The following is a 23,703-nucleotide window of genomic DNA, read 5'->3' as shown; positions in this document are numbered from 1 at the left end:
TTTTTTTTTTTTTTTTTTTTTTTTTTNATTGTATTAATTTTCACCTCCTTTTCCTCAATCCCTATGTTGGGATCATGTTTTTTCTTTGTCAACCCTAGCCTTGCATCTAGAAACATCATATTTGCTCAATTCAACGGTTAGAAATGAATGTGTCTCGTCTCATTATATATACAATTTTTTGTCAAATAATTCGAACATAGTTCACTAAACAAAGATATTATTTATACGAGTATCAAAATGATTGTATTTCTAAACAAATTACACCCTTTTGATTAAGTGAATTAGTTTCTCATCATTCTGAGAGCTAAAGCTTGGAGCTCTCCAACATCACCATGACAGGAAGCTGGTATTTTTGTAGGAAATTGTTGAAATTGAGCTTCATCATTGTTGGCAGCTGATTCCAGAGAGGTCTGTGGGGAAACTGCAGAGTTGGTTACTTGGGATTGATAATTTGGAAACTTTGGGATTCCGGTCCATTGAATCTGCATGTGGGTTTGTGCAAGTTGAGCCCTGGCTTGCATCAGCTGTGTTTGCAAGTACGCCACCTTCAAAACCCAAAAAAATAAAAACCCCATTTAAGGTTATTAATCGGGTTTAGGGTATATCTAAGTTCCAAAAAATAAAATAAATACCTGTTGTTGGAGAGCAAAAAGATGAGCAACACAGCCATAAACAGGGTCACGAATGCGAGCTTGAGCTTCATAGGCAATACTGACAACAGCCTCACAGCGATGAGGAACAGGGACGTGGAGGAGCAACTTGGACACATTACTGGCTCCAAACACCTTATGAATGGCGGCAAATCTGGCAGCGCTTTGTTCAGAGCAAAAGTAAGGAGCAAAGATGCAATCAGGCGCACACTTTCGTCGCAGAAACTTGCATGCTCCGCAAGGGGAGGGGGAGGGGGAGGCAGAGGCAGAGGCAGAGACATGAGAATTGGCTGTAGTGGAAGACGCCATTAGAGACAGTGGCGAAGGGTTGGGCGTGGGGGTTAAAGGTTAATGAGATGGCCTTTTGTGGGCTATAAACAAGTGTGAAAGGGAGACATGGAAGGTCTGCGTGTAGGGTTAGGGGAGGACATCCCTTCATGCCTTATCTCCTAATATATATTCTTCTTTTTTGTTTTTCACTCTTCATTAATTGCCTTCATAACACCCCAATTCTTCTTTTTTTTCATTCTGTAAATAGGTTTTTTAGGTTTTTCAATTGTGTAAACAGATNTAAAATAAAATAAACCATTTAAATTTATAATCTGTATTTTTATATGAAATGTGGTTGATAAGGTTAATTGATTATAAAATTGAAAGAGAATTGTAGGTGGAACTCCTACCATTAAATTGGCTGTTTATGGGTCAATACTTTTTTTTTTTTTTTTTAATAAAATAAAATAAAAAGAAAAGGAAAATGTGAGTGATAGTTTGGATAAAATAGTAATTAAGTTTTTTGTTTTCCGCCGAACCAACGCCGCCGCAGTTCTAATAGGTGCGGCGTTTTGTCGGTTTCCGCTTTGTAAATTTGTAATTAAATAATGGTGTGTCCCCACCAGCCTTTGATCCGAATATATATGTGTATTCATTATTTTGGAAACATAATAATTGAAACCACATTAAACTTTTAATTAATAATTAAGGTAATATAATAGACATGGATGGATATGAGTTAAACGAGCTTGTTCATCATCGGCACACCTCTTCGAAGAACAAAGGGTCATCAGAGATGGTGGAGCCATCGTCACCAAGCTCAACAAAGTTGACTGCTTCTTCCAAAAACAACACCATTATCACACAGCAGCAAGATTTTCAGAGAAAACAAGGCTTCGTTTTTCTGTCTACAATTTCCCAGCTTGTGGTGGGCGTATGATACAAGCAAAACACCTCACTAATGCACATGGCAGCCATGCAACATCACAAACTTTTAGGAAAAAAAAAAAGGAAGAAGATTTGAGAAAAGATAAGAACGCCATTCAATTCAGGCTTTTGGCTTGAATCGTAAGCAATTACATGAATCATGTTTGACAAAATGACCCATATCACTCAATTGTCATTGTTCATGTTCATGGGTTTATAAGATGTTGGTTCAGGAGTAGAGAAGCTACACTTAATCCATGCAGATTGATATCACCTGAATGAATGATGGTGATATCAATCACCTCTATAAACTAATTAAACACAAAATGCACCATTATTAATTACTTTTAAAAGTTTGAAAATTAAATAGGAATTTAGTTTTATTTTAATTTTGGAAATAGTGATTTTGATATATATATATATATTTAATAAGTTATGATTAAAAAAAATGGACAATATCATAGAAAAAGAAAGTAGGCATACATTTGGAATACTCTTTTGATCTTATCCACATTTTAATATTTTAATATTTTAATATTCAATTTCATGCTCTTAATATTTACCAATTTAAACCAACTTTCTCTCTATCTCTATTTAATTAATTAATTTATTTTTAACTATAACTTCAATTTTAGCGTCCAGAAAATAATAATTATTAGAATTTTATTTTTATTACTAGAAATTATTTTTAAATTTTGTTACAAGAAATTCAATTGGATATTAAAAGATGAATGTTTTAGACATAAAATTGGGGGTTTTCTTTTATTTTTCTCGATAAAATAACATTTATAAATAAAATTTCAATAAATGATTTTAGTATTTATCTCTTACTCTCCCCGTCAAGATTCGCCGATCGTCTCTCTTCGTCACCGTTCCTAGTCCCGTCGCTCCGTCGATTCTCAAACTTTCAGCTGCCCGACAATTGGTACGTCTTTCTTTCATCTCCTTCCTTCTAAATCTCTCTCGAATTTCAACTCCTCTTCCACTCGTGATCTTCGAAGTCGTTTTCTCGATGTTCTTTTCTCTTCGATTCTTTGCTGCTGCATCCATATATTTATTGATTTAATTGTATTTCCTTCCGATCAACTTCTACTTTAATAATCTGCAAATCCTCAACAGGGTAGCGCCAATTCAACAGATCGAATAATCTTTGATTGCGAATCCAAGAACACATAGGGCTGTGCGTGGAATCTGTTTCGTCCCGAGATAGCCATGAACGCCAGAAGGTTTTTCTTGAATCTTTCAATCTTTATCTTAGTTCTGCAGGTCATTTAAGTATCTTTCCTATCGATCAAACCACGCGTGACGCCAGTTACTTGTTTGTGTGAAATTTACATTTACGATTCAATGTTGTGTTGCTATATTATTGGCTACTAGATCTCGATACACCGATAGCTCGATAAATCTGAGTCCGTATCTGGTAGAAGGGTTCAATGAGTAATTCCAAGTTTTGGGACTTTACTTCTATTATTAGAATTGAATTCTCTTGAGGAATGTTTCAGTCCAAATGCATTAGAACGTTGCAACATCTGAAGTGTACTCTTTTACTTCATTTTTCTGCCGTATACCTTTTATTAGCAGGTGATTTTAGAATGACCCATTGATTCTATAGGGCTCGGTTTTTTAATCATTTTTAAGCATTCTTCTTTCTGTTTAAGACTCTTCATACTATATAGTCGTGAAATTCAAGATCTCTATTCTATAGATTGGTAACTTTTGCCCCTTTATGTTATGCTATGGCTTTCTATGCCTGCACTTGTATAAGTCGTACTGTTAAGTGATTTAACATTAACAACTTATATCGTTTTGGATAATTGTCTACTAATCCAGAATTATCAGGATGTACTCAATTATCGAAGATAAATCATGGTGAAATGTTTATGGTGGAAATAAACTTTGTTTCTTATATTTTAATTGATCTTTGCAATGAGTGTGGACATTTTCTGATTTTTGAATCTTTAGTTCTCAATTCTTTGTTAAAATGTAGTCAAAATACAATTTACTTTCCCTCATGCACTTATATGCACATGCACCCTTGATAGTTGAATGGAAGTTCTTAAATTCATTTTTTTAATCACAAACTGAAGAATGTATTTTTTAGTACCAAGTTGATTTTTATGAACTGAACCTTGGGTTGATCTCGCTATGTGCTGGTCGTTCTTCTTGTAATAGTATCTCTTGGAGTGCAGGGAACTACGTAACAATAGGGTTTCTCTCTTTGATGGCATTGAGGAGGGTGGTGTTAGGGCCTCATCTTCATACTCCTCCCATGAAATTGAGGAACAGGATAATGAAACAGCATTGGAAGGCTTGCAAGACAGAGTCCTTCTATTGAAAAGGGTATTTAATTTCTTACCCAGTCTTAGTCACTAATCTTTGATGAGTGAGTCGGTAGAAACAGAGAAAGAATTCCACACCTATAACATTATGCAATAATTGTTGAGACCAAGTTCTGCACCTACAATTTGCTGCAATTATTGTCGAGAATCAGCTCTGCACGTAGAATATGTTGCAATTATTGTGAACAAATTCTGCACCTATAATATGCTGCAATTTATTTTTGAGAACATAGAGGATGAAAATACTTTCCAACTTGTGATTGTATATTGTTCAAGAAAAACACACGAGGGATTGTTACTAAATATATATGATTGATAGAAAACATAAACTATGCTATTTTTGAAGCAAAGAAATGGTAATGATGGCCGAGATCGATATATTCTGTTTCCTGAATCGCATTCAAATTGAAAGTGTTATTTCAACAGTTGACAGGTGACATAAATGAGGAGGTGGAGAGTCATAACCGCATGCTGGATAGGATGGTATTATGTCAACTCAAGTGTCTTACGCTGTTCTTAGTGTTATTATCAACTGAGAACTAATTTCTTGCATGTTTTGGTTCAGGGTAATGATATGGATTCATCAAGAGGAGTGTTGTCGGGCACTATGGATCGATTCAAGACGGTATTGCCATATTCACAAGAACTATTCATTCCACACTTTCGATACTCCTTTTCATCGTTTTTGACATTAATTTCAATATGTTTAGGTATTTGATCCGAAGTCGAGCCCGAAGATGTTCTCGCTAGTCGTACTTTTCGTGGCGATTTTCTTCATTGTGTACTATCTCACAAGGTAATTCTTCCATTTGGATATCATCAAAAGAAGTCGAGCACGGGCTCTGGATGGACGACAATGATCAGCACTGCTGCTTAGTTCTATGAGAGTATTAGTTGTAACATTGGCATAGCTGTTCTGTTGATGCCTGTGTGAATATGTTTTCCTTGTGTACCAAAATTGAAGTTGGAACGAGTTTGGAACCAAAATATCATCTGCAGCTCTCCATTAAGCTGACATTGATGAATATAATCAGCAAACCAGTTTGTTACACCAGAGTTTTATTTGCCTTCCCTGATTATATAGATATCCTGACTAACATGATATTTCATTTGATTGAACCCAAATTACAGAAAAGATGGAATGGTCTGAAGGAGTAAATAAAGTTTATATTTTTTTTTTTTGGAAAAAAAAAAAAAAAAAAGAGTGCCCATCATGAACTTATAATTTCATCAATTTTGAGTATGTATTTAGGTAAGATTTTTATTTAATTTTTCTGTCGAATTCATCCACTAATTTTAATACAAAAATAATTTCATAAAACTGAAAATCCAAATATTCAGTAATTTCATGAAGATTAAAGTTTACTCGAAACTAAGGCTCATAATCAACCATTTTAATTAACGTCTTGAAAATTTCAGGATTAAAAATTGATATTTTCCAATATTTTTTAATATTTTAAGTCACGGTTTGTTGAAGTTCAAGTAGCGAAGGAGTGAGTTACTTCATGATAAATACCTGCACAGCCGGTTTCATGTGACTATTTTACAAGATATTTTTATTAACTAAAACTAAAAAACATGTGAGGGTACTATTCTACCACTAGACCACTGGTGCTTGTTTGTTGCTTGTTTCGGTAAACAAAATAATTTATTATTAAAACTTCTCTTAAAATTTAATTTGTTGCAATTTAAAACCATAAATGTAAAAAATACATAAATCTAAGTCTTTCTCTTTTATCAAAGTCTCAGACTAGAGGATTGTTACTATCGATTAATTTTGTTATCTAAAATTTAACATGAATTTGAATATATATATATATATATATATATATATATATATATAGATAATTATTTGAGATAAATAGTAACTATTTAGCTTCATTCTCGGGTTTTCACTATTATAACGCGCCTGATGAAAAATTAGTCATAGCTAATTTATTTTTTAAAACAAAAAATGAACATAAATAATCACTATTGGTGAAAAATAAATTAAAATTCGTATAAAAATGTGTCATTAATTATTAGTGTGTGTAGTAATTAATTTGTGTTTATTATGTATTTCTTCAAGAATTTGCAACAACATCGGCACGCCCACCACATGCAATCATCCATTAAAATGCTCTCTATCTCTCTAATTACTTCTATTTTACAAAATCTACATTTTTCTTTATAAAAATAATAATCATGTCACGTAGGAGCCTTTAGATGCAAACCAACTTTACTCCCCCATCTACTTTTAATCCAATCCAAAGTATTCAACCTCAAGTTTTTTTTTTTTTTTTTTTTTCACAAAAATAAATAAATAAATAAAACCCCAAAGAGATATACACCAAAATGAATATTCAATAAAAGAGAGATATTGATCAATTTCATGCAGAAGAATAATGGAAAAAAAAAAAATACACTCATAAGAAAAATGAATCCCATGGAAAGACCCTTTCATCAAGTTTAGGGCTTTTTAAAAAAATAAAAAAAATAAAAATAACAAAAATCAAACTTGCATCCAATCCTACAAAAACATATAGAGGGCGGCAGAAGCAGCAGCAGCAGCCTGCCGGCCGGCACCCGTAGACGGCGGCTATGTATAATATCTCTCTATCATCCCAATTTCTACTGCTTTTCCTTATTCCAAAATCAAATAATGCTCTCTCTCACTACAACAAAAATATAAAATCCCATCTCTATACACACAACAAAAATATATATATTCATATATATATATATAACTGCACACACAAATTATATATCATATGCTTCAATGGAAAAATATAATATTACGTCTACTACCGATCGTGACCAAGTCGAAGCTCAAGATCAAGTTCATCATCATTATTATCATCATCGTCGTCATCCTCGTCATCAACGTTACCATCTGATCTCTTGTCTCGACGATTGATCAAAGTAGGGGCAGGCGAGCGTGAGGGGAGGCTGATATTCGTCCAATTCTCCTTGAACGCGTTCAAAGCTTGAGGAGTGCTATTATTATTGTTGTTGATGTTGAGGTTGTTGTGAAGATACGCCAATTGATGATCGTGGGAGGGAGTAGTAGTAGTAGTAGAAGTAGTGGAACCCAAACACCAAGTGGAAGAAGTGGGGAAATAGGTTTGAAAGGAGTGGTGATGGGATGTTGAGATTAGTGGCGTGGTTGGGCGGAGAGTTGAATGGTGGGCGAAGGGTTCGGGCTTGGAGGGATTATTATTGGTAGTATTAGGCTTGGTTTTCACACGGTCTTTGCGGTGGATGTTCATGTGACCGCCGAGAGCTTGAGCGGTTGTGAACCCTCGTTTGCAAAATACGCACTCGTAGGAGCGGCCACTGCCCATTTCGTTGGCTTGTTCGACCTCCTCGGTGGTTGTTTTCGAGTTCGGATCTTGGTCGTCGTCGTTGGGGATATGGTTAGGGTCCATGGGAGAAGAGTTTGGTTGGTAACATATATAGAGATATTTGAGGGAGGGAGGGTGTTGGAAAGGAGGAAATGAGAGAGAAATATAATAGTTAGGGGTAGGTTTTGTGTATGAAGATGAGATTTGGAGAAGAAATGTGAAAATAAATTATTTGGTTGTGGAGAGACAACCATTAGTTAGCCGGCTCTTGATGTATTCATCTTTTGGAGACAATATTATGTTTCTTTAATCAAATATTTCTTTTTCCTTTTTAAGCGTTCGATTTTATGTCACAATTTGTTAGCATAATCCTACGATAATATAACCCCGAGCTTAGAACATGGATCGATTTAGGAGAATTTGGTTCGTAAATTAAATGTTAGAAGTGTTTCGAAATGAAATAAAATATTGGATCAAACCGACACAGGCTTATTGAAGTTATCGAAGTATTAAAATGATTAATCGTACTATTGTTTGACTATGGACAGCTTCCTATAATAATATTAGTTAATATGAGTAAAATTATTTTAATTAATTGATGAAATTGTTGGGGGGGTGTTGGGTGATGTTAAATATAAGTGATAGCTCATAATGTATTAAGTGATAGCTCATAATGTATTAAGTGATAGCTCATAATGTATTGGGACAAAAATGACCTAATTTTGAGCTGCTTCTTAGGGTGTTGTTTTGGACATTAGATTATATGAGATGTTAAAGATACGTATGAGATACATTGTGGAGTAAGGTGGTGAGCAAGAATGAATATAATATTGTAATTGTAATTGGACATTATACGGTTTCACCAAATATTGAAATCATAAGGTATAGAGTATAATGAAAAATCCCACACCCACACCCTCCACTTGCTTTCATTCTCAGCAAAGGGAAGATTTCCCCTCTAAAACTTCTTTCTCCCATATCTATCATACAAATCATGATTATTAGACCAACCATAATCATTTTTAGTTTGAATTACGATTTCGTATTCGAATTCATACCCAGTAATCTCAACATTTCTCTGCATCCCTTGCAACATGACCACGTTAACTACTTAACCGTATATAAAGATGGAATGTTGTATAGATTTATGTATAATTAAGAAAGTAACATTTTTGTCCCCTCACAATCAATCAAACTTCATCATATAATTCATTACAATTCATTACAATTCAACAGTCTTCTTGCAAAGGGTATTGACTATTGACAATCTCTCTCTCTGTCCCTGTCTCTGTTGAGTTCATGTGCATCATTGCATGCATATGTAATTATGTTGCTTTTTCCATTGTTGCATTCATATTGCAGGCCAAGATCATATCTATATAATTAATTAAGTAATTATTATTATTATTTTTTTTTTTTTAATTATGCATTTGTCATTTTGGCATTAAGCTTTTAGAGTATAATACAAAAGTTAATTAATTGTATTATAAAGGCAAGTTGTTTGACAAAATGACCTGAATGCTTGCCTCCAATTTAGGCATGTCCTAATCAATCCTTCATTTTATAGTCTTAATGCCTTAAACTGTTTGTGTTGGGTGTCGGTCACTGCTACCATGGGCGATGCGCAGTCGTCAAAAGTGTCTGTGCGCAGCCACCTACACAACGATCATGCAACGTTTGTTTCGGAGACGGAGGGACGACGTCTGTGGCAGAAGGGCGCAATGGTCGGAGGCGCATAGTGGGTGGCAACGAGAAAAACTAAGGATGTCTAAAGCTCCTACCTTTTGTAGTTAAATATTTTATCCTTTATTAATAAAATAATCTGTTATTTTATATTATGTATAGCATATGGTATGAAATCAAAGGTTTACCGTGTTACATTAATAATCTAAAAAGTTTATAACATGCGGATAAAGTCACAATCTTATCGTAATAATACTATTAATACGACCCAATCATTCATGTAGAGATATGTGAGAGGAGCGTCTTATACAACAAGCTTGTAATACTGCAAATATTTAATCTTCTTTTATAAATTCATTAATGGAGAATATTAATATTTTTATAAGATAATGATGTGCCATCCAATATTAATCTTGGGTTAGTTACAAACTTTTACGGGTAAGGACTTACATTTTCAACTTTTGTAGCAAATTTATCATATCTATCGTTTTAAGAACTTGATCAAATATGGAGTGAAAAACTTGATTAATTAACTTTATGACATCTTATTAATGCTTATTGCTTATTATCAGTAAAGGTCTAAAGATAATTTTAATTAATTTTTTTTTGTTGAAATATTTAAATTAATAATTAATATATTTTATATATTAAAAATAAATAAATAATATATTTAATTGGAAGAATTAAAATTAATATATTTAAATAGGTTAAAAATGCGAATAAAGTTGAGCAAGTGAGTGAAGGGTCGGAGTGAGGTGAGGGAGTAATAGTGTCCGGCGGCTGAGGGTTTAAAAAAGACAACCTAGTTGGCTCTTTTTTCCTTTATTTATTTATTTATTTATTTTATTTTATTTAGAAAATAAGAAATTAAAAATAAAAGAGAGGGTAAGTTGTGAATAAGAGTATAAAGGCAACAAAGTTTCCATAAAAAAGAAATTAGGTAAAGAAAAAAGGGCACACAAAACACATGTTAACAAAACAAGGGGAGTTTATACATAGAAACTTAAAGATGTAGCTCCAAATCCAGATCCTCACTTGAACAACCTACCAAATTCCCCATCTTCCCCTCCAAATTAACTGAACCTTTCTTCCTCTTCTTCTTCTTCACCCCATCCACATCAGCATCTTCATCTCCTTCATTGCTCCTTGAACAGCTCCCACTTCCCTCAATGCAACTCAAGGAGCTGTTCTCAATACTTGGTCTGAAACTGAAGCAAGATGGCGGTGGAGGCGGCAAACAGAAACTAGGGGTAGGGTATGAGTTGTTATGCATCCAAGAAGACCAATATCTCAATCTTCCCCTATCCCTTCTATGAACATTCATATGCCCTCCCAGAGCTTGAGCAGATTTGAATTCCCTCCTGCAAAAATTACAAGTGTATTTCCTTGCAGGCCAATGGAGAAATTGATCGCTTGAAAATGTTTCTTGTTTGGCGAAACCCCATTGTTGTTCTTCATTCTTCACAACCTTCCCATTACTCATGCTCCTGTACTCACCTCCCTCCATGCCCCAACTTCAAACCTGATACACAAAACACACAAATAAGTATGAAATTTGTGATGAAAATGAAAACTGTTCTCCAGAGAGAGAGAGAGAGAGGGGGGGAAGGGCTTATTAATGAAAAAGGGGTGAATGAGGTATTAGTTGTAGTAAGAAGGAGATGTGTGGAGGCATATTTGGATACTACTTAGCAGCCAACACAATTAGGACACTTGAGCATGGCAGTGAAGTTGCTTTTTGCCAATTCAAGAGGGAAGGACTGCCACATAACTTATTATTCCTTATTTAACTCCTTACTGCACTCCTTCCCATAATATACAAAATAATTTTAAAATAAAACTACACAACAACCAGACCTTTCATATTCTTATAAAAAATATTTTGTTCTCTTCTCTAATTAACTTGGGGTGTTACAAATTGATTTATCAGTCTTCACCTCCATTTATTTAATTAATTTAATTAATTTGATAGGTTAAGATTTGTTAGATGGATAATAATCATAATGATTATTTATTTATTTCAAATCTGTAATATGGAGTAAGGAAAGAACTTTTTTTTTGAAATGGGTAGAAAAACATATTGCCATATTTGATAATATATCTTTTATGATCATATTTGTTTTTAAGTTGGATAAAGATAGTATAATTCACAGCAAGGACTACATTTTTTTTATTAAACAATTAAGAGTAAATCAAAATTAAAAATTTGCTGGAAAAGTTCAGTTCCATAGATGCCTGTTTTCCAAAGCTAAACAAATTTCTGTTTTGTTTTGTTTTTAATACCCTATTTTAAGATTTTTTTTTTTGTTTGAAAATATGTCTGACAAACATATTTTCTTCGTTTTCTTTGTGTTCTTTTTTACTTTCGAGAATATAAAAATGAAAATAATTTACAACCAAATGAGGCTTAAAGTTTAGTTTGATAGCCACACACTTAAACTAATCTTAAAACAAAAATAAGAAATAAAAATACTTCTTTTTTATTATAAAAAAATTGACATATATTTTGAAGAAAACTTCAACTTGAGGAAACCAATGAGATTCAGACACGTGGCCTCACATTGCACTCGAGACGGTGATGAGCTGAAATAAAAATCCACCCTTTTGAGCAATTAAGAAAATGATCCATGCCACTGATAATGATTGATCTTTGATTCTTACAAACGTGTCAACAATCTGTGTCAAAAACCCATGACTGCTTTCTTTGCGTGCTATTCATTCAGTGCGGGGGATTGGGAGGGAAGGGAAGGGGAGGGAAGGGGAGGGAGGAACAGAGTTAATTAGGCGGAGCGATAATGAAATCTCTTCCTCAATTTTGTTCACTGTCTTCCTCCATTGATGATATCTCCACTCTAATTCCAGGTCTTCCCAATGATGTCGCGGCTTTAGTTCTTTCCTTTCTCCCTTACTCCCACCATGCTCGCCTCAAATCAACCTGCAAATCATGGCGTCTCTTCTTCTCTTCTAATATCCTAATTTCCCTTCGATTCACTCACCCAAATTCTCTCTCTCACCTTCTCTGCTTTTTCCCTCAAGACCCTTTAATCGCTTCCCCTATTCTGTTCGACCCACTAAACCTCTCTTGGTGCCCTCTTCCCCCTATGCCCTGCAACCCCCATGTGTATGGGCTCTGCAATTTCACCCCAATTTCCCTCGGTCCTCACTTGTACGTCATCGGTGGGTCTCTCTTCGACACTCGTTCTTATCCAATCGACCGTCCTTCCTCCTCCTCCTCCGCTTTCCGATTCGATTTCTATGCCTCCTTATGGGAACCCATCTCCCCGATGCTATCGCCGCGAGGGAGCTTTGCGTGTGCGGCGGTTCCTGGTTCCGGTCAGATTCTGGTGGCTGGAGGTGGGTCCAGACACACGATGTTCGCGGCGGCAGGGAGTCGGATGAGCTCCGTGGAAAGGTATGGTTAAATCACTACCGAACTCAATAGTTTACGTGGGGTTTGGTTAATGTAAGAATTTAATCTTGTACCAATGATTTAACAGGTACGATGTTGAGAGAGACGAGTGGGTTGCCCTTGATGGGTTGCCGAGGTTTCGCGCTGGGTGTGTTGGGTTCTTTGTGGGAAATGGAGAAAAGAGAGAGTTTTGGGTGATGGGTGGGTATGGCGAATCGAGGACAATTTCAGGAGTGTTTCCTGTGGATGAGTATTACAGAGATGCAGTGGTGTTGGAATTGAGGAATGGCAATGGCAATGGCGGTGGGAGGTGGAGGCAAATTGGGGATATGTGGGAAGAAGGGGAAAGAAGGAGGCTAGGGAAGATTGTGGTGATTGAGGATCATCATAACCATGGACAACCTGGGATTTTCATGCTTGATGGAGATGAATTCTTCAGGTTACTCTTCTTCTTTAATTACTCAAAATTTGAGGAAGAATTCAGTTCTTCATTGATTACTTTTAGTGTTTGCTTTGGTTTTATGACTGATTACTTTTTTATTTCCTTAACTATGGAAATGCCTTTTATCACTTTGTTCTTAAGCAAGTGTCTGTTGCACATGTTCATTCTGTACTGTGGAAACCTATGGTTGTATTTGAATGGAGAAAAACTAATGGCAAACTAGAAGTATATGATCCCATAAAAATGGATTCAGAGCATTAAACTACTTTCTTAGAATGCCTTAGTTTGCATGAGACAATCTCTGGATTTGGAAACAAGTTTTTCTTCAACTTTTGAGTGCAAGGTGGATGCTTTCCCTTAAGAAAGTAGAAACACATGTTCTGTTCTTATGTAAGTATAACAGCCAAGTCTACTGCTAGTAGACATTGTTCTCTTTGAACTTTCCTTTTCAGGCTTTCCTTCAAGGTTTTTAAAATGTGTTTGCTAGGGAGAGGTTTCCACACCCTTATAAAGAATGTTTTGTTTCCCTCTCCAACCGAGGTGGGATCTCACAATCCACCTCCCTTCAGGGCCTGGCGTCCTCACTTACCCTCGTTCCTCTCTCCAACCGAGGTAGGATCTCACAATCCACCTCCCTTCAGGGCCCAGCGTCCTCACTTACACTCGTTCCTCTCTCCAACCGATGTAGGATCTTACAATTCACCTCCCTTCGAGGCTAGCGTCCTTGCTGGCACTCGAATCTCACATTAAGGGTGTCGATGACCAGTTGAAAGAATTTATTTGGAGTGAGCTCATTAACTATCTGGAATGATCAGGTCTGTATTCAACACTCATTCTGCCTGGCAAAAAGAAGAAGAACGCCAAAATGGAGGAAGAATTGAGTTATTTAATTTGATCTCTGAGGTTAACTTAAGATTTCCTCCCTTTGTTGTTCTTGACTTGCAAATCGAGTTTCAGTCCAAATGTTGTTATGGGGTGCTTGATTGGGAAAGAAAAAAAGAAGAGATTTCCAAATTTGTATTATCTCTGTGCGGAGGAGAAAAGATATTACATAATACTCATCTCTCTTCATCAAATGTTGTTAAAAATGTCTGTTTTCTTTACCTTTTCTGGTTTCTGGGACAAGTGTTTCTTATGATTTGTCATCTTCTGATCTCCATCTCCTATGTTTTAGATATGAAATGACATCAAACAGATGGGTTGAAGAGTCAAGGGTACCTAGAAAGACTCCTTTCAACTCCTCATATGGCTTTGTTGCATTGAATGGAGAATTATATGTTATATCATTTCTGAAGACAGAGTCGGCCGAAGCTCGAAGGCTACGACATCATAAGAAAGGAGGATTGCTGTACATGCAAATCTACGATCCCGTGAAGAAGACGTGGAGATCTCTCATTACCAGGTCGCCTTTTCAGCACCCCATGGATTTCGATACTGCAGCTATGTGTACCATTCGTATCTGAAATGTAAATAATACCTCCGCTGCTATCAACTACTCATTATTGCTTACAGATTTAGGCATATGCTGATGCTGATTGTTGTTCCCTGATAGCTAAGTGGCACATACGTTTGCATTCCTTTATGTACATGTTTAGAATGATCTACCGCCAAACTTTTTTTTCTTTTTTTCTCTTCCTGGAAATAAATTTATCAACTCGAACATAAATATTGTACATTTGTGTATAAGCTGTTCAAGGATGGAGATAAAATACATAAATTTTTTATGTTACATTCAAGCATGGTTGGTGTTTTGTCTGCAACAACGTGGGATTGTCAAATACTTTGATTCTGTGTTTCACAACTTCTTCTCAACACTTGGTATCTTAGTGTTTGTCCAAGTAAACAGCCTACAAACCGAACAGTCTTCCTTAATTATTTGAGTATGGAAGCAAACTTTAGAGCTGTTGGAACAAGGTGTTTTGAATGCAGAAACAGTTGTTTAGGTTCTGCATTTTCTCGTTGGAGCTTCCTCCAGGAAAATAACAGAGCCCATGTTCCCCTTTTCTTGTTCAATAAAGTCAACATCGTTTTCCTCGAGTTCCACACAGTTAAAAACACTCATTTCTGTTTACCGAGTCGATTCAAGAATTTGTGAAGACCTTAACGTTCATGCCGCTCAATTCACAAGGAACATTCCCTTGCACCGGCGGCCGTTGCAGTGACTGAGAACTTAAATTCCGCCATCCCTCTCCTTTCAATGGTCTCTTGGCTTCAATTTGAGCACAAACCAATAGGATTATGAACATAAAAGAGGAATCTTTGTTGAAAAAAATCACATCTTTATGGTTTCAAGATTAACCCAAATTCTGTGTCTAAGATATGGTTTTGAGACAGGAAATGTCGCATACATATTATGGGTGTTTGGTGATTAATGTGTTTAGGGTTTGTTTTTAGCATGAAACAGGAACATGAGCTTTGACGAAGCCTTGTTTGAAAATTGAAAAGGCTATAGGTTATGTCGGAATAAAGGGATGAAATGGTTAGAACAAAAAAGGGTTTAAGATGTATTGAAAACTTGAAATTTTCATCAATAAAAGTCTCGCTTTTGAATAAATTTGTTATTAAAAAGGTTAAAAATTGATTGATTCTACAAAAGCGAGTAGTATGAAGTATATGGTAGAGGGTTTGTGAAGGTGTTGGGGTTGAGCTGAATTGGTCTCCATCAAGCAGCCAACAAAAACGAACTATTTATTTATTTATTTCTTTAGTCAACGTCAAAATTCACGAAAAAGAAAATATTTAGATTTTCAAGTGTATTTCATATTTTTCCTAATATTCTCAATTCCTTATGCCTCAAGCTGTGGTTTGAAAAAATAAAATTGCTATATTTTACCCTTTCAACGCTTTGTGAAGGTGTTATTAGATATGCATGGAAGGATTCTTATTTTTTTTTTTATTAAAAAAAACAATAAATTGGAATAATTACGTAATAATAAATAATATCCGCTATTTCGATATTTATATCTACATTTTTTATTATTAAATATATATGAAATATTGTCGTTTTCATTTGACTTAATATTTGGACGTTGAAGCATGTAGTTGTTGTATTGTCTAACAAAGCCCACACCTTGTACTATACTTGCAATATTTTATAAGCTATCCACACGTTTTTTTTTTTTAGTTCAACAAACAAAAAGTGTACGTTCAAACTTTTAATATTTACAAAATAAGTTAAATATTGATAGAATGAACTATACGTAGGTTCACTAGCCTATTACACGACTCAACTAGCTTTCCATGTCATGGCTATATAATTCAGTATGTTATGACTCTTTCACCAAGTTTTAGAATTTTTCATCTTGATCATTGCAACTTAGTATTAACCATCAATCTTGCACCTTGTTCGATATTTTGGAGTTACGTAATATTATTTGGAGTTGCGCAATATATAATGAGTTAATAAAGATGAAGTATCTATAAAAGTCGAGGATGAATAAAATAAACTTATATCGATAGGATCACTTTAGACGATATAAAATTGATTTTATGAAGGTTAGAAGCTGTTGTTGAAGAAATTAAGAGGCTAGATTTAAGTTTAACGAATGAACTAATCATTTATTTAATAATACAGTCCATCAAGGACTTGTATAAAGAAAGAAACACTATTAATGAACATAAATTTGCATGGGTTGCAACCAATTGTTTTCTGATGCCCCCAATCCAAATAAAAGAATTTCGTCCTGAAACTGAACTGAACCCAACCTCCATGGTTCCACCATTGAAAGACACTATCAAGAACTTTGAGCAGCTGAGGCAATGGGAGCCGGGTCGTGAATAGCAGGCGGCGCCTGGACGAAGCGGGCAGGGCCACCTGCGACATTCATCGTCTGGAGGGTGCATCGGCCATTGCTTTGCCCAGGAATGGTGCTGCACGGGTTGCGACCGGACGGTGGCACCGGGGCACGCTGCAGGACTTGAATAGGCAACACAAAGGCTATATCTTGCTTCGCCTTCATCCATTTGTCTCCGCTCATAACCCTTGCTGCCTCCATAGGATTAGGTAACAGAATGGTGAACATCAGCACAAAGAACACCAAGCTAACTCTTTTAGACATACCCATATCTTAATTTCGACACAAAAGCTATGAACCAAACTAAATCTTCTTCTTCTTCTGTTTCTGTGATGAACGTTGGAGTTTAAACCAACTATTGTGTTTGAAGTTTGTAAGCAAAATGAGAATGAGAGGAAGGAGTTGATGTATGCGTTTATATATATACATGTGAGGGCGTTTGGTTTTTGTCTGTGGGTGTAGTTTGACCAAAGACTTTTGGTTCTGAATTTGACGGAGTAATATTGTTTGAAAGGTTGAAAACAACGTTAGAATGAATCAAACGACACGTAGCTTGGACCAAACTGTTCGCACATATCCTAAGATTATTCAAATGCTAAATAATTAAAACTTTTTTGAGTTCAAACACAAAAGAACTCCTAAAATAATCCAACTCCCCTTACCTAGTACTCCTACTTTTTTATAATTGGTTCACAAACTGACTTTCTTTTATCATCAACATTTGAACAAGCTAGCTTGCTTTATTATGCTTCAGTTTCATTTTAATCCCATCCGCATTATAATTTGGACTTTCAATTTCGATCTCACTTAAATCATGAATTTGAATTTCAACGTTCATCCGCATTACAATCAACCTTTGGACATCTCAGACATATCGGACATCTTAGACATCTCGGACATCTCGGACATCTTAGAAATGTTAGACATCTGGGACATCTAAGACGTCTCAGACATCTCAGACATTTCAGACATATCGGACATCTCAGACATCTCGAACCTCTCAGACAACTCGGACATCTCAGACATCTCGGACATCTCAGAAATGTCGGACATCTCCGACATCTTGAACATCTCAGAAATGTCGGACATCTCAAACATCTTGGACAGACATCTCCAACACCTCGGACATCTCAGACATCTCCGACACCTCGAACACCTCCGACATCTCCGACATCTCAGCTTCAAGTTTTTAACATGAAGCTTGAACTCAGGGCCATGAAGAATGTCAATAGGAAATCTTGATCATCGACTAAATGGGTTCTGAAAATCATTTTCCAGAGCAGAAATCAAAGCACACAAATTGATCTGAAGATTTAAACACAGTTTCATTGATAATCTGTCATTAACTTATAACAATCCAATATAGAAGATGCCACATTTAGACATTAAACATACAAGGAATTATGTAACTTGGTTTTTGCAGACTTCACTAATAAGAAATTTCCACATTGTAATGCAACAAAGTAAAGAAACTACATGAAAATCAACATGTTGAGGCTTGGCTTGATGTATATATAAAAGAGGTACTTTACAAATGATATCATTTTGATAGGGCAGCCAGCAGCTTCTCCTTCAACTGTTCTGCAGCACCACCTTCAGTTCTAATGGAGAATGAATGAATGACTCTATCGTTGTCGGATGTGGTCGTAACTTTGGATTCTTGAGCTTCAATTTGGTGTTCTCTAAATGTTTTGATAACTCTAGAAACAGGGTGCGAGTCCAGAGGACAACTCACCCTCACAACAGCATCCTCTTCCCTTGCCTGAAAATCAACCTCTGCACTTTTCTGCCTGCCATTAGCGATCTGTTTTTCAGCCTCCATAACTTTAATTTTCATCTGAAGGTCGGTGATATACGTAATGGCATCGCCGAGCAGAGAAGCCTTGTCCATCTTAGAGATATTTGGGACAACAGCCCTTAATGCATAGAATCGTTGGTTAAGCTTCTCACGTCTCTGCCGCTCTGCTTCCACATGATTCAATGGTTCTTCTCTCCCATTAGCAGGCTTTCTCCCTCTCTTCCTAGGTTTTCTGTCATCCCCTTTAGGAGATGACTCGTCCCTCGGAAACTCCAAACTCGAAAGTCTCGTCTGAGCATGTGGAAACATCTTTGCATCATTATCATCACTTCGACCCCCGTTGGAAGAATTTCCAAATACATGATTAGCACCTAAACCTTGCAGCTCAAAACCTTCGGGAGAAACATTTGTATCATCTTCCAACTTTGGTGAAAAGTTAATACTCAGCGATCGAGGTTGAGTTCCACCTAAACTTAACTCATGACCAAAGATCCTTGGGAAGGTCTTTAATTGGGCAGTGTTTGATCCCCCAAAGGCCGCTCTAACCAACTCTACAACACCCTGATCTTCAGGAATTGATTTAATGGAACCAAGTTCAACAACTCCCAACTTTACAGGTACAAAGACCAATGTCCGGACACCAGCCATTTTCCCTAAAAACCCTCTGGATTCATAATTACGCAAACAACTCGTTACATCCGAAGCCCATACAGAGTTGCCGGATTTATACGACTCCCCCAGACTGCTTCCCGAGTCACACATGAACTTATAGTGCATTGAAGTTAGGTAAAGCATCTCGATATCTGACGCTTCATCCCTCCTTGCCCCATATCCATCCTTATCAGACCCTCCAAAAGAGGACTGAAGCATTTGAAGCACTTGCCTCTTCAATTCCTCTTTCTTCTCTCCCTGACCATCCCCACCAGGAGTTGCAATTCCAATCTTTTCATCATTACAGTTCCCATCTCCCCAAATTAAAGCCAAGGCCCCAGATTTCAAGCTAACCACCCGCCAAAAGATTGCATAGTTCCAACTTGAACCATCCAAAAGTTTGGTTAGCCCCTGATTCACACTAAAATCACCAAGAGACAACTGCAAGTCCTCAGCTAAGATATTACTAGACGCCAACGACATCAAGAACTCACAAGCTTCACTACCAACAACTGATTCCACCAAAACCCTCTTTTCTTCGTTCGCCCAAAATTTCTCACCCATTTTTCAGAAATGGAGTCAGCAGAAGGAAGAAACCCAACCTCCTCTACTTCTAAAATCACCTTCGCATAGCAAGCAGAGGTCGGAAAAACTCTAGTGACCAGAAAAAAAGAAAGGAAAGGAAATGAAAATCAATTAAAAAGGGTGTAACGAAACTATTCAACACAAACAATTAGAACCCTTTCAGTGGCTCGTCGAACAACAATTCTCCAAATCAACAGATCTTCGCTTAAACATCAACAAAACAATCAACAGCACACCCAATTACCCAATTACCCAATTCAACAAATCCAAGTATTCAGAGCTAGAAGGTGAAGTGGAGAAGGGGGCAAAATCGATCCAAAGTCCAAAAAGCTCGAAGAAACGAGTTCAAAAGCTGACCTGAAAGTGAAGAGGGATCTGAAATGGAGAAGGAGGGTCGTCTCGATTTCGCGGAAACATCAGAAGAAAACAAGGGATCGATTTATTAGTTTCTTTTAATATCTTCCACTGAAAAGAGTTAGCTTGGCACTTTGATGTGAATGATATAAAAAAAAAAGGGTTGAACTTTAGGGTTTGGCTCGCATGAATCGGGAGCATTTCGGTGGGTATTGGGCCGAGTCTTAACGCTTCATATTATCCACAAAATCCCAAATAAATTAACCGACGTTCTTGGCATTATCTTTGTTTATGTTTAATTATGTATTCACTAATGTGTTTCATTTTTGTATGTTTGCCACTAATCATTTAAAATCATTTTGATGAACATATTTACATTTTTTTTTTCCCTTTCTTTTTGCAATATTTACACGTCACGGTAGGTTCATCACAACTCAGGCCCAATGTATTATGGGCCTTCGTTTTAATCTAAAATGGATTGGGCTTCAAAAATTGGCCCAATGTGAGTGGTTGCAACGAGAAAACAAGCATTTATTCAAAAAGAAAAAAAGAAGTGAGAAGTCAATATTCTAACAGTAGCAGCCAACGACTCGCCTTGTCTACGTTGACTTGACCCAACAACCTTAAGAAAACTTGCAATTGTAATAATTATAAGACTAAAAACAGGACGACCAAATTTTAAAGTAATAAAGAAATCGGCAATATAATATAGTTGTCAAGTCAAGTCTTCAAAACTAATTTTGTTTTCATTTATGGGTTTATTTATTTTGATATCTATATATAAATATCGAAAAAGATCTAGCTTTATGAAAAAGAAATTTAATTAATTTTTATAAACAGATTGATGTATGAATAAATTGATATAAAAAAAAAATTCAAAATTGTGTTGTATTTTAATAATAAAAGCAAATGAACCAACCAAAAGTATGATATAATTTGATAGATTTAATATATTGATTTGTAAAATTATAAGTTAATAATTGATAATCTGAGATAAGTGAAGTGTCCAAGTTTGTTGTACTTCAAAACATAATATAGATGAGAGACATAATGAGGTTAAAATAGATGTCAACCCTCAGCCCTTCGTGCCTCGATCCTCACCGGGAACCCGCCCTCCATCTTTGCTGTCATGTATTGTACAAATTTGGGCTCCACCCCCTCCGCTGCTGCCGGAACCACTCGGAATCTTTTCAAAATGCCGGCCACCATCCTCTTCATCTGCATAAACGCCATTTCCTTCCCTAAACAAATCCTCGGTCCCGCCTGAAACACGGGATACGTGTAGTTATCCCTCCCCACAAACCTCCACTTTGCCGCCGCATCGTCGCCGCTCTCCAGCCACCGCTCTGGCCTAAACTCCGCCCAATCCTTCCCCCAAATCCCCTCCATCCTCCCCATCGCATACGGATGATACGCCACCCTCTCCCCCTTCCTCACCACCGTCCCGTCCGGTAGTACGTCGTCCGCCACTGCCTGCTTCCCGTCCACCGGCACTGGCGGATACAGCCTCATACTCTCACACAGAGCCGCATGAGTGTACGTCAAATTCTTCACTTCATCATAACCAAAATCCTCCGATTTGTTGCAAATTTCGTCCAAAATTCGATCTTCCACTTGTGGGTATTTTGGCAACAGCCAGAAAAACCAGGTTAGAGCCGCCGAGGTCGTGTCCTGTCCGGCCAAGATGAAGCTTATGATTATGTCGGTGACGAAATCCTCGTCGGAGTGGCCGGAACTGAGGAACCGGGAGAGCAAGTCGACTGAGGCGATTGAAGAGTTGGTTTGGAGCTCGTTTTTCTTTTCTTCAATGATGTTCTTTGCATATCCTCGAACTTCGGCTACCGCGATTCGAAGCCTTTTCTCGGTCCCAATGTCCAGAAATTTTTTGAGCTTCCAGAAAATTGGAACCAAAGACTGGAACCTCAAGCTGCTGATTCTAACTGCGTCTTCAAATGCCTTTGCGAACTTTGATTGACCGAATGATGGTGATAAGTAAGCTGGATCATACCTGTTCATCAAAGTTATTTTGATTTGCTTTAAATTTCAAATTTAGTCTCTTCCTTAATTTTATAGTTATAAAGTGAAAGAATTTCCTACCAAACAAACTACCATTATACATTTTACGGGCGAATTATAACCACTAACAAGTTCAAATTATAACCAACTAAAAATTAATATGTCAAATCATAGAAAACAAAATTTGTAACTCAATCTTTCGTCTTTTTGTAATTAGCGTACGTACCCAAAAGCAATCTTGCAAACGTTGTCAAAAGCGAACCGCTGAAGAACATCCTGAAAATCCAAAACAGAGCAGGCCCTGGCCGCGGTGTTAAGAACAGGGACGAGGCGATCGGAGAGCTCGGCGTCGACGACAGTCTCAACGAACTTCCGAAGAGATTTGGTGCTAAACTCATGACTAGAAACTTGGCGCTGAAATTTCCTGCTCTCACCGTCGGCGTTAAAGATGCCGTCGCCAAGAAAATCGCTCAAAGCAGAGCGAAACGGATCTCCCTTTTGGTAAATATGAAATTGGGTCTTCAAAATGTGCTGTACGACGGCGGGATTCGCCGTAAAAACCTGAGCCTGGCCGAAGAGGCGGTGGAGGGTGAAGGTGGCGTTGGGGGAGACTTGGAGGATGTCGGAGAGCCACTCCAGACGGCGGTGCCGGTTGACGAAGACAGCGAAGAAGGAACCCACTAAGGGGAATGCTCTGGGGAGTTTAATGGAAGGGGTAGAAGAGGAAGTTGGGGTTTTGGTGAAGATGAAGAAGAAGAAGAAGAAAAGTAATGGAAGAAGGAAGAGGAAGAGGAAGGAGAGTAACAATGGAGCTACCATTATGTGGTCTCAATGTGCTTCCCAATTTGCACTTCGGAGCCCAAGCGTGGCTTTACCTTTTATATTGTGTTTTTTTTTAAAAAAACCAAATTTTTGTCTTTTGATTTTTAAAGAATTGTCCAAAATTATTAAAATTGGAAATTGGTGCTAAAATTTTCAACTTTGGCAACCGACACAAGTCCAAACCAACACCGCTTAAACTCAACAGACCCATGAGATTTCGACACGTGTCATTAAGTGACTTTACTGACGTCATCTCTTACAAGTAAAAATCCACTAACATGGAAGACTCAGCTTTCAACCATACCCTTTGTTTTTCCTCTACTCCAATCCTTATCTGGCATGTCCACGCTCAAGCTCATGCATTGCAGCCCAGCCAAAAGGGATGAACCATGACCCTTTTTAATGATGATGGTTCGCACTGATTGCTGAGTCCCATTTTAAGTTATCCACAGAAACTATACCAAGAAATGGTTTAGCAAAAACAGTACAGGATCATACTATCTGCTGGCTGCATTTAAACATTCACAATAGCATCAGATATAAGCTTTTGTGTTCGTTAGTAATGCTTACCATATTATGGTGCAGGAAGAATTTAGGAGGCAGACTGAGGATCTAGTCTATTCCCAAGTTTACACAATTC

At 36.9% G+C, this 23,703-nt stretch overlaps 7 protein-coding genes across 7 annotated transcripts; 2 read left to right on the top strand and 5 right to left on the bottom strand.

The window, feature by feature from the left end:
• Positions 1 to 200: 200 nt before the first annotated feature.
• Positions 201 to 959, bottom strand: LOC111796246 (LOB domain-containing protein 16-like). Its single transcript, XM_023679010.1, has 2 exons — positions 633 to 959; positions 201 to 545 (listed from the first exon to the last, which is right to left on the bottom strand). Exons 1-2 carry the CDS (start codon positions 957 to 959, stop codon positions 282 to 284), a joined length of 591 nt encoding a protein of 196 aa, XP_023534778.1. The 3' UTR covers positions 201 to 281.
• A 1,690-nt stretch (positions 960 to 2,649) lies between these two features.
• Positions 2,650 to 5,240, top strand: LOC111794382 (bet1-like SNARE 1-1). The gene is made up of 6 exons (XM_023676353.1): positions 2,650 to 2,772; positions 2,967 to 3,073; positions 4,037 to 4,187; positions 4,613 to 4,669; positions 4,752 to 4,811; positions 4,897 to 5,240. Exons 2-6 carry the CDS (start codon positions 3,060 to 3,062, stop codon positions 4,984 to 4,986), a joined length of 372 nt encoding a protein of 123 aa, XP_023532121.1. The 5' UTR covers positions 2,650 to 2,772; positions 2,967 to 3,059; the 3' UTR covers positions 4,987 to 5,240.
• A 1,729-nt stretch (positions 5,241 to 6,969) lies between these two features.
• Positions 6,970 to 7,593, bottom strand: LOC111794948 (transcriptional regulator SUPERMAN-like). The gene has a single exon (XM_023677165.1). It carries the CDS (start codon positions 7,591 to 7,593, stop codon positions 6,970 to 6,972), a length of 624 nt encoding a protein of 207 aa, XP_023532933.1.
• A 2,504-nt stretch (positions 7,594 to 10,097) lies between these two features.
• LOC111795900 (transcriptional regulator SUPERMAN-like) lies at positions 10,098 to 10,813 on the bottom strand. Its single transcript, XM_023678530.1, has one exon. It carries the CDS (start codon positions 10,697 to 10,699, stop codon positions 10,196 to 10,198), a length of 504 nt encoding a protein of 167 aa, XP_023534298.1. The 5' UTR covers positions 10,700 to 10,813; the 3' UTR covers positions 10,098 to 10,195.
• Positions 10,814 to 11,930: 1,117 nt separating this feature from the next.
• Positions 11,931 to 14,772, top strand: LOC111796055 (F-box/kelch-repeat protein OR23). The gene is made up of 3 exons (XM_023678743.1): positions 11,931 to 12,604; positions 12,690 to 13,040; positions 14,218 to 14,772. The coding sequence occupies exons 1-3, from the start codon at positions 11,988 to 11,990 to the stop codon at positions 14,504 to 14,506; spliced, it is 1,257 nt and encodes a 418-aa protein (XP_023534511.1). The 5' UTR covers positions 11,931 to 11,987; the 3' UTR covers positions 14,507 to 14,772.
• Positions 14,773 to 18,137: 3,365 nt separating this feature from the next.
• On the bottom strand, positions 18,138 to 20,434 carry LOC111795428 (transcription factor bHLH3-like). Its single transcript, XM_023677857.1, has 2 exons — positions 20,229 to 20,434; positions 18,138 to 19,940 (listed from the first exon to the last, which is right to left on the bottom strand). Exon 2 carries the CDS (start codon positions 19,848 to 19,850, stop codon positions 18,378 to 18,380), a length of 1,473 nt encoding a protein of 490 aa, XP_023533625.1. The 5' UTR covers positions 19,851 to 19,940; positions 20,229 to 20,434; the 3' UTR covers positions 18,138 to 18,377.
• A 742-nt stretch (positions 20,435 to 21,176) lies between these two features.
• Positions 21,177 to 23,155, bottom strand: LOC111796062 (cytochrome P450 94A2-like). The gene is made up of 2 exons (XM_023678751.1): positions 22,468 to 23,155; positions 21,177 to 22,233 (listed from the first exon to the last, which is right to left on the bottom strand). The coding sequence occupies exons 1-2, from the start codon at positions 23,058 to 23,060 to the stop codon at positions 21,294 to 21,296; spliced, it is 1,533 nt and encodes a 510-aa protein (XP_023534519.1). The 5' UTR covers positions 23,061 to 23,155; the 3' UTR covers positions 21,177 to 21,293.
• Positions 23,156 to 23,703: the final 548 nt, after the last annotated feature.

Source organism: Cucurbita pepo, chromosome LG05 (assembly GCF_002806865.2).
Source record: "Cucurbita pepo subsp. pepo cultivar mu-cu-16 chromosome LG05, ASM280686v2, whole genome shotgun sequence".
Classification (NCBI taxonomy): domain Eukaryota; kingdom Viridiplantae; phylum Streptophyta; class Magnoliopsida; order Cucurbitales; family Cucurbitaceae; genus Cucurbita; species Cucurbita pepo.
The sequence above is the reverse complement of the archived record's forward strand: the minus strand, read 5'-3'. Positions and strand labels throughout refer to the sequence as shown.

Coding starts and splice junctions, on each gene's coding strand:
- LOC111796246 (XM_023679010.1), bottom strand. CDS start 959: ATGGCGTCTTCCACTACAGCCAATTCTCATGTCTCTGCCTCTGCCTCT. Junction 546..632: donor TTTTTGCTCTCCAACAACAG/GTATTTATTTTA, acceptor TGGGTTTTGAAG/GTGGCGTACTTGCAAACACA.
- LOC111794382 (XM_023676353.1), top strand. Junction 4,188..4,612: donor GAGTCCTTCTATTGAAAAGG/GTATTTAATTTC, acceptor TTATTTCAACAG/TTGACAGGTGACATAAATGA. Junction 4,812..4,896: donor CTATGGATCGATTCAAGACG/GTATTGCCATAT, acceptor CAATATGTTTAG/GTATTTGATCCGAAGTCGAG.
- LOC111794948 (XM_023677165.1), bottom strand. CDS start 7,593: ATGGACCCTAACCATATCCCCAACGACGACGACCAAGATCCGAACTCG.
- LOC111795900 (XM_023678530.1), bottom strand. CDS start 10,699: ATGGAGGGAGGTGAGTACAGGAGCATGAGTAATGGGAAGGTTGTGAAG.
- LOC111796055 (XM_023678743.1), top strand. CDS start 11,988: ATGAAATCTCTTCCTCAATTTTGTTCACTGTCTTCCTCCATTGATGAT. Junction 12,605..12,689: donor CGGATGAGCTCCGTGGAAAG/GTATGGTTAAAT, acceptor ATGATTTAACAG/GTACGATGTTGAGAGAGACG. Junction 13,041..14,217: donor GATGGAGATGAATTCTTCAG/GTTACTCTTCTT, acceptor CCTATGTTTTAG/ATATGAAATGACATCAAACA.
- LOC111795428 (XM_023677857.1), bottom strand. CDS start 19,850: ATGGGTGAGAAATTTTGGGCGAACGAAGAAAAGAGGGTTTTGGTGGAA.
- LOC111796062 (XM_023678751.1), bottom strand. CDS start 23,060: ATGGTAGCTCCATTGTTACTCTCCTTCCTCTTCCTCTTCCTTCTTCCA. Junction 22,234..22,467: donor GTTTGCAAGATTGCTTTTGG/GTACGTACGCTA, acceptor TTTGATGAACAG/GTATGATCCAGCTTACTTAT.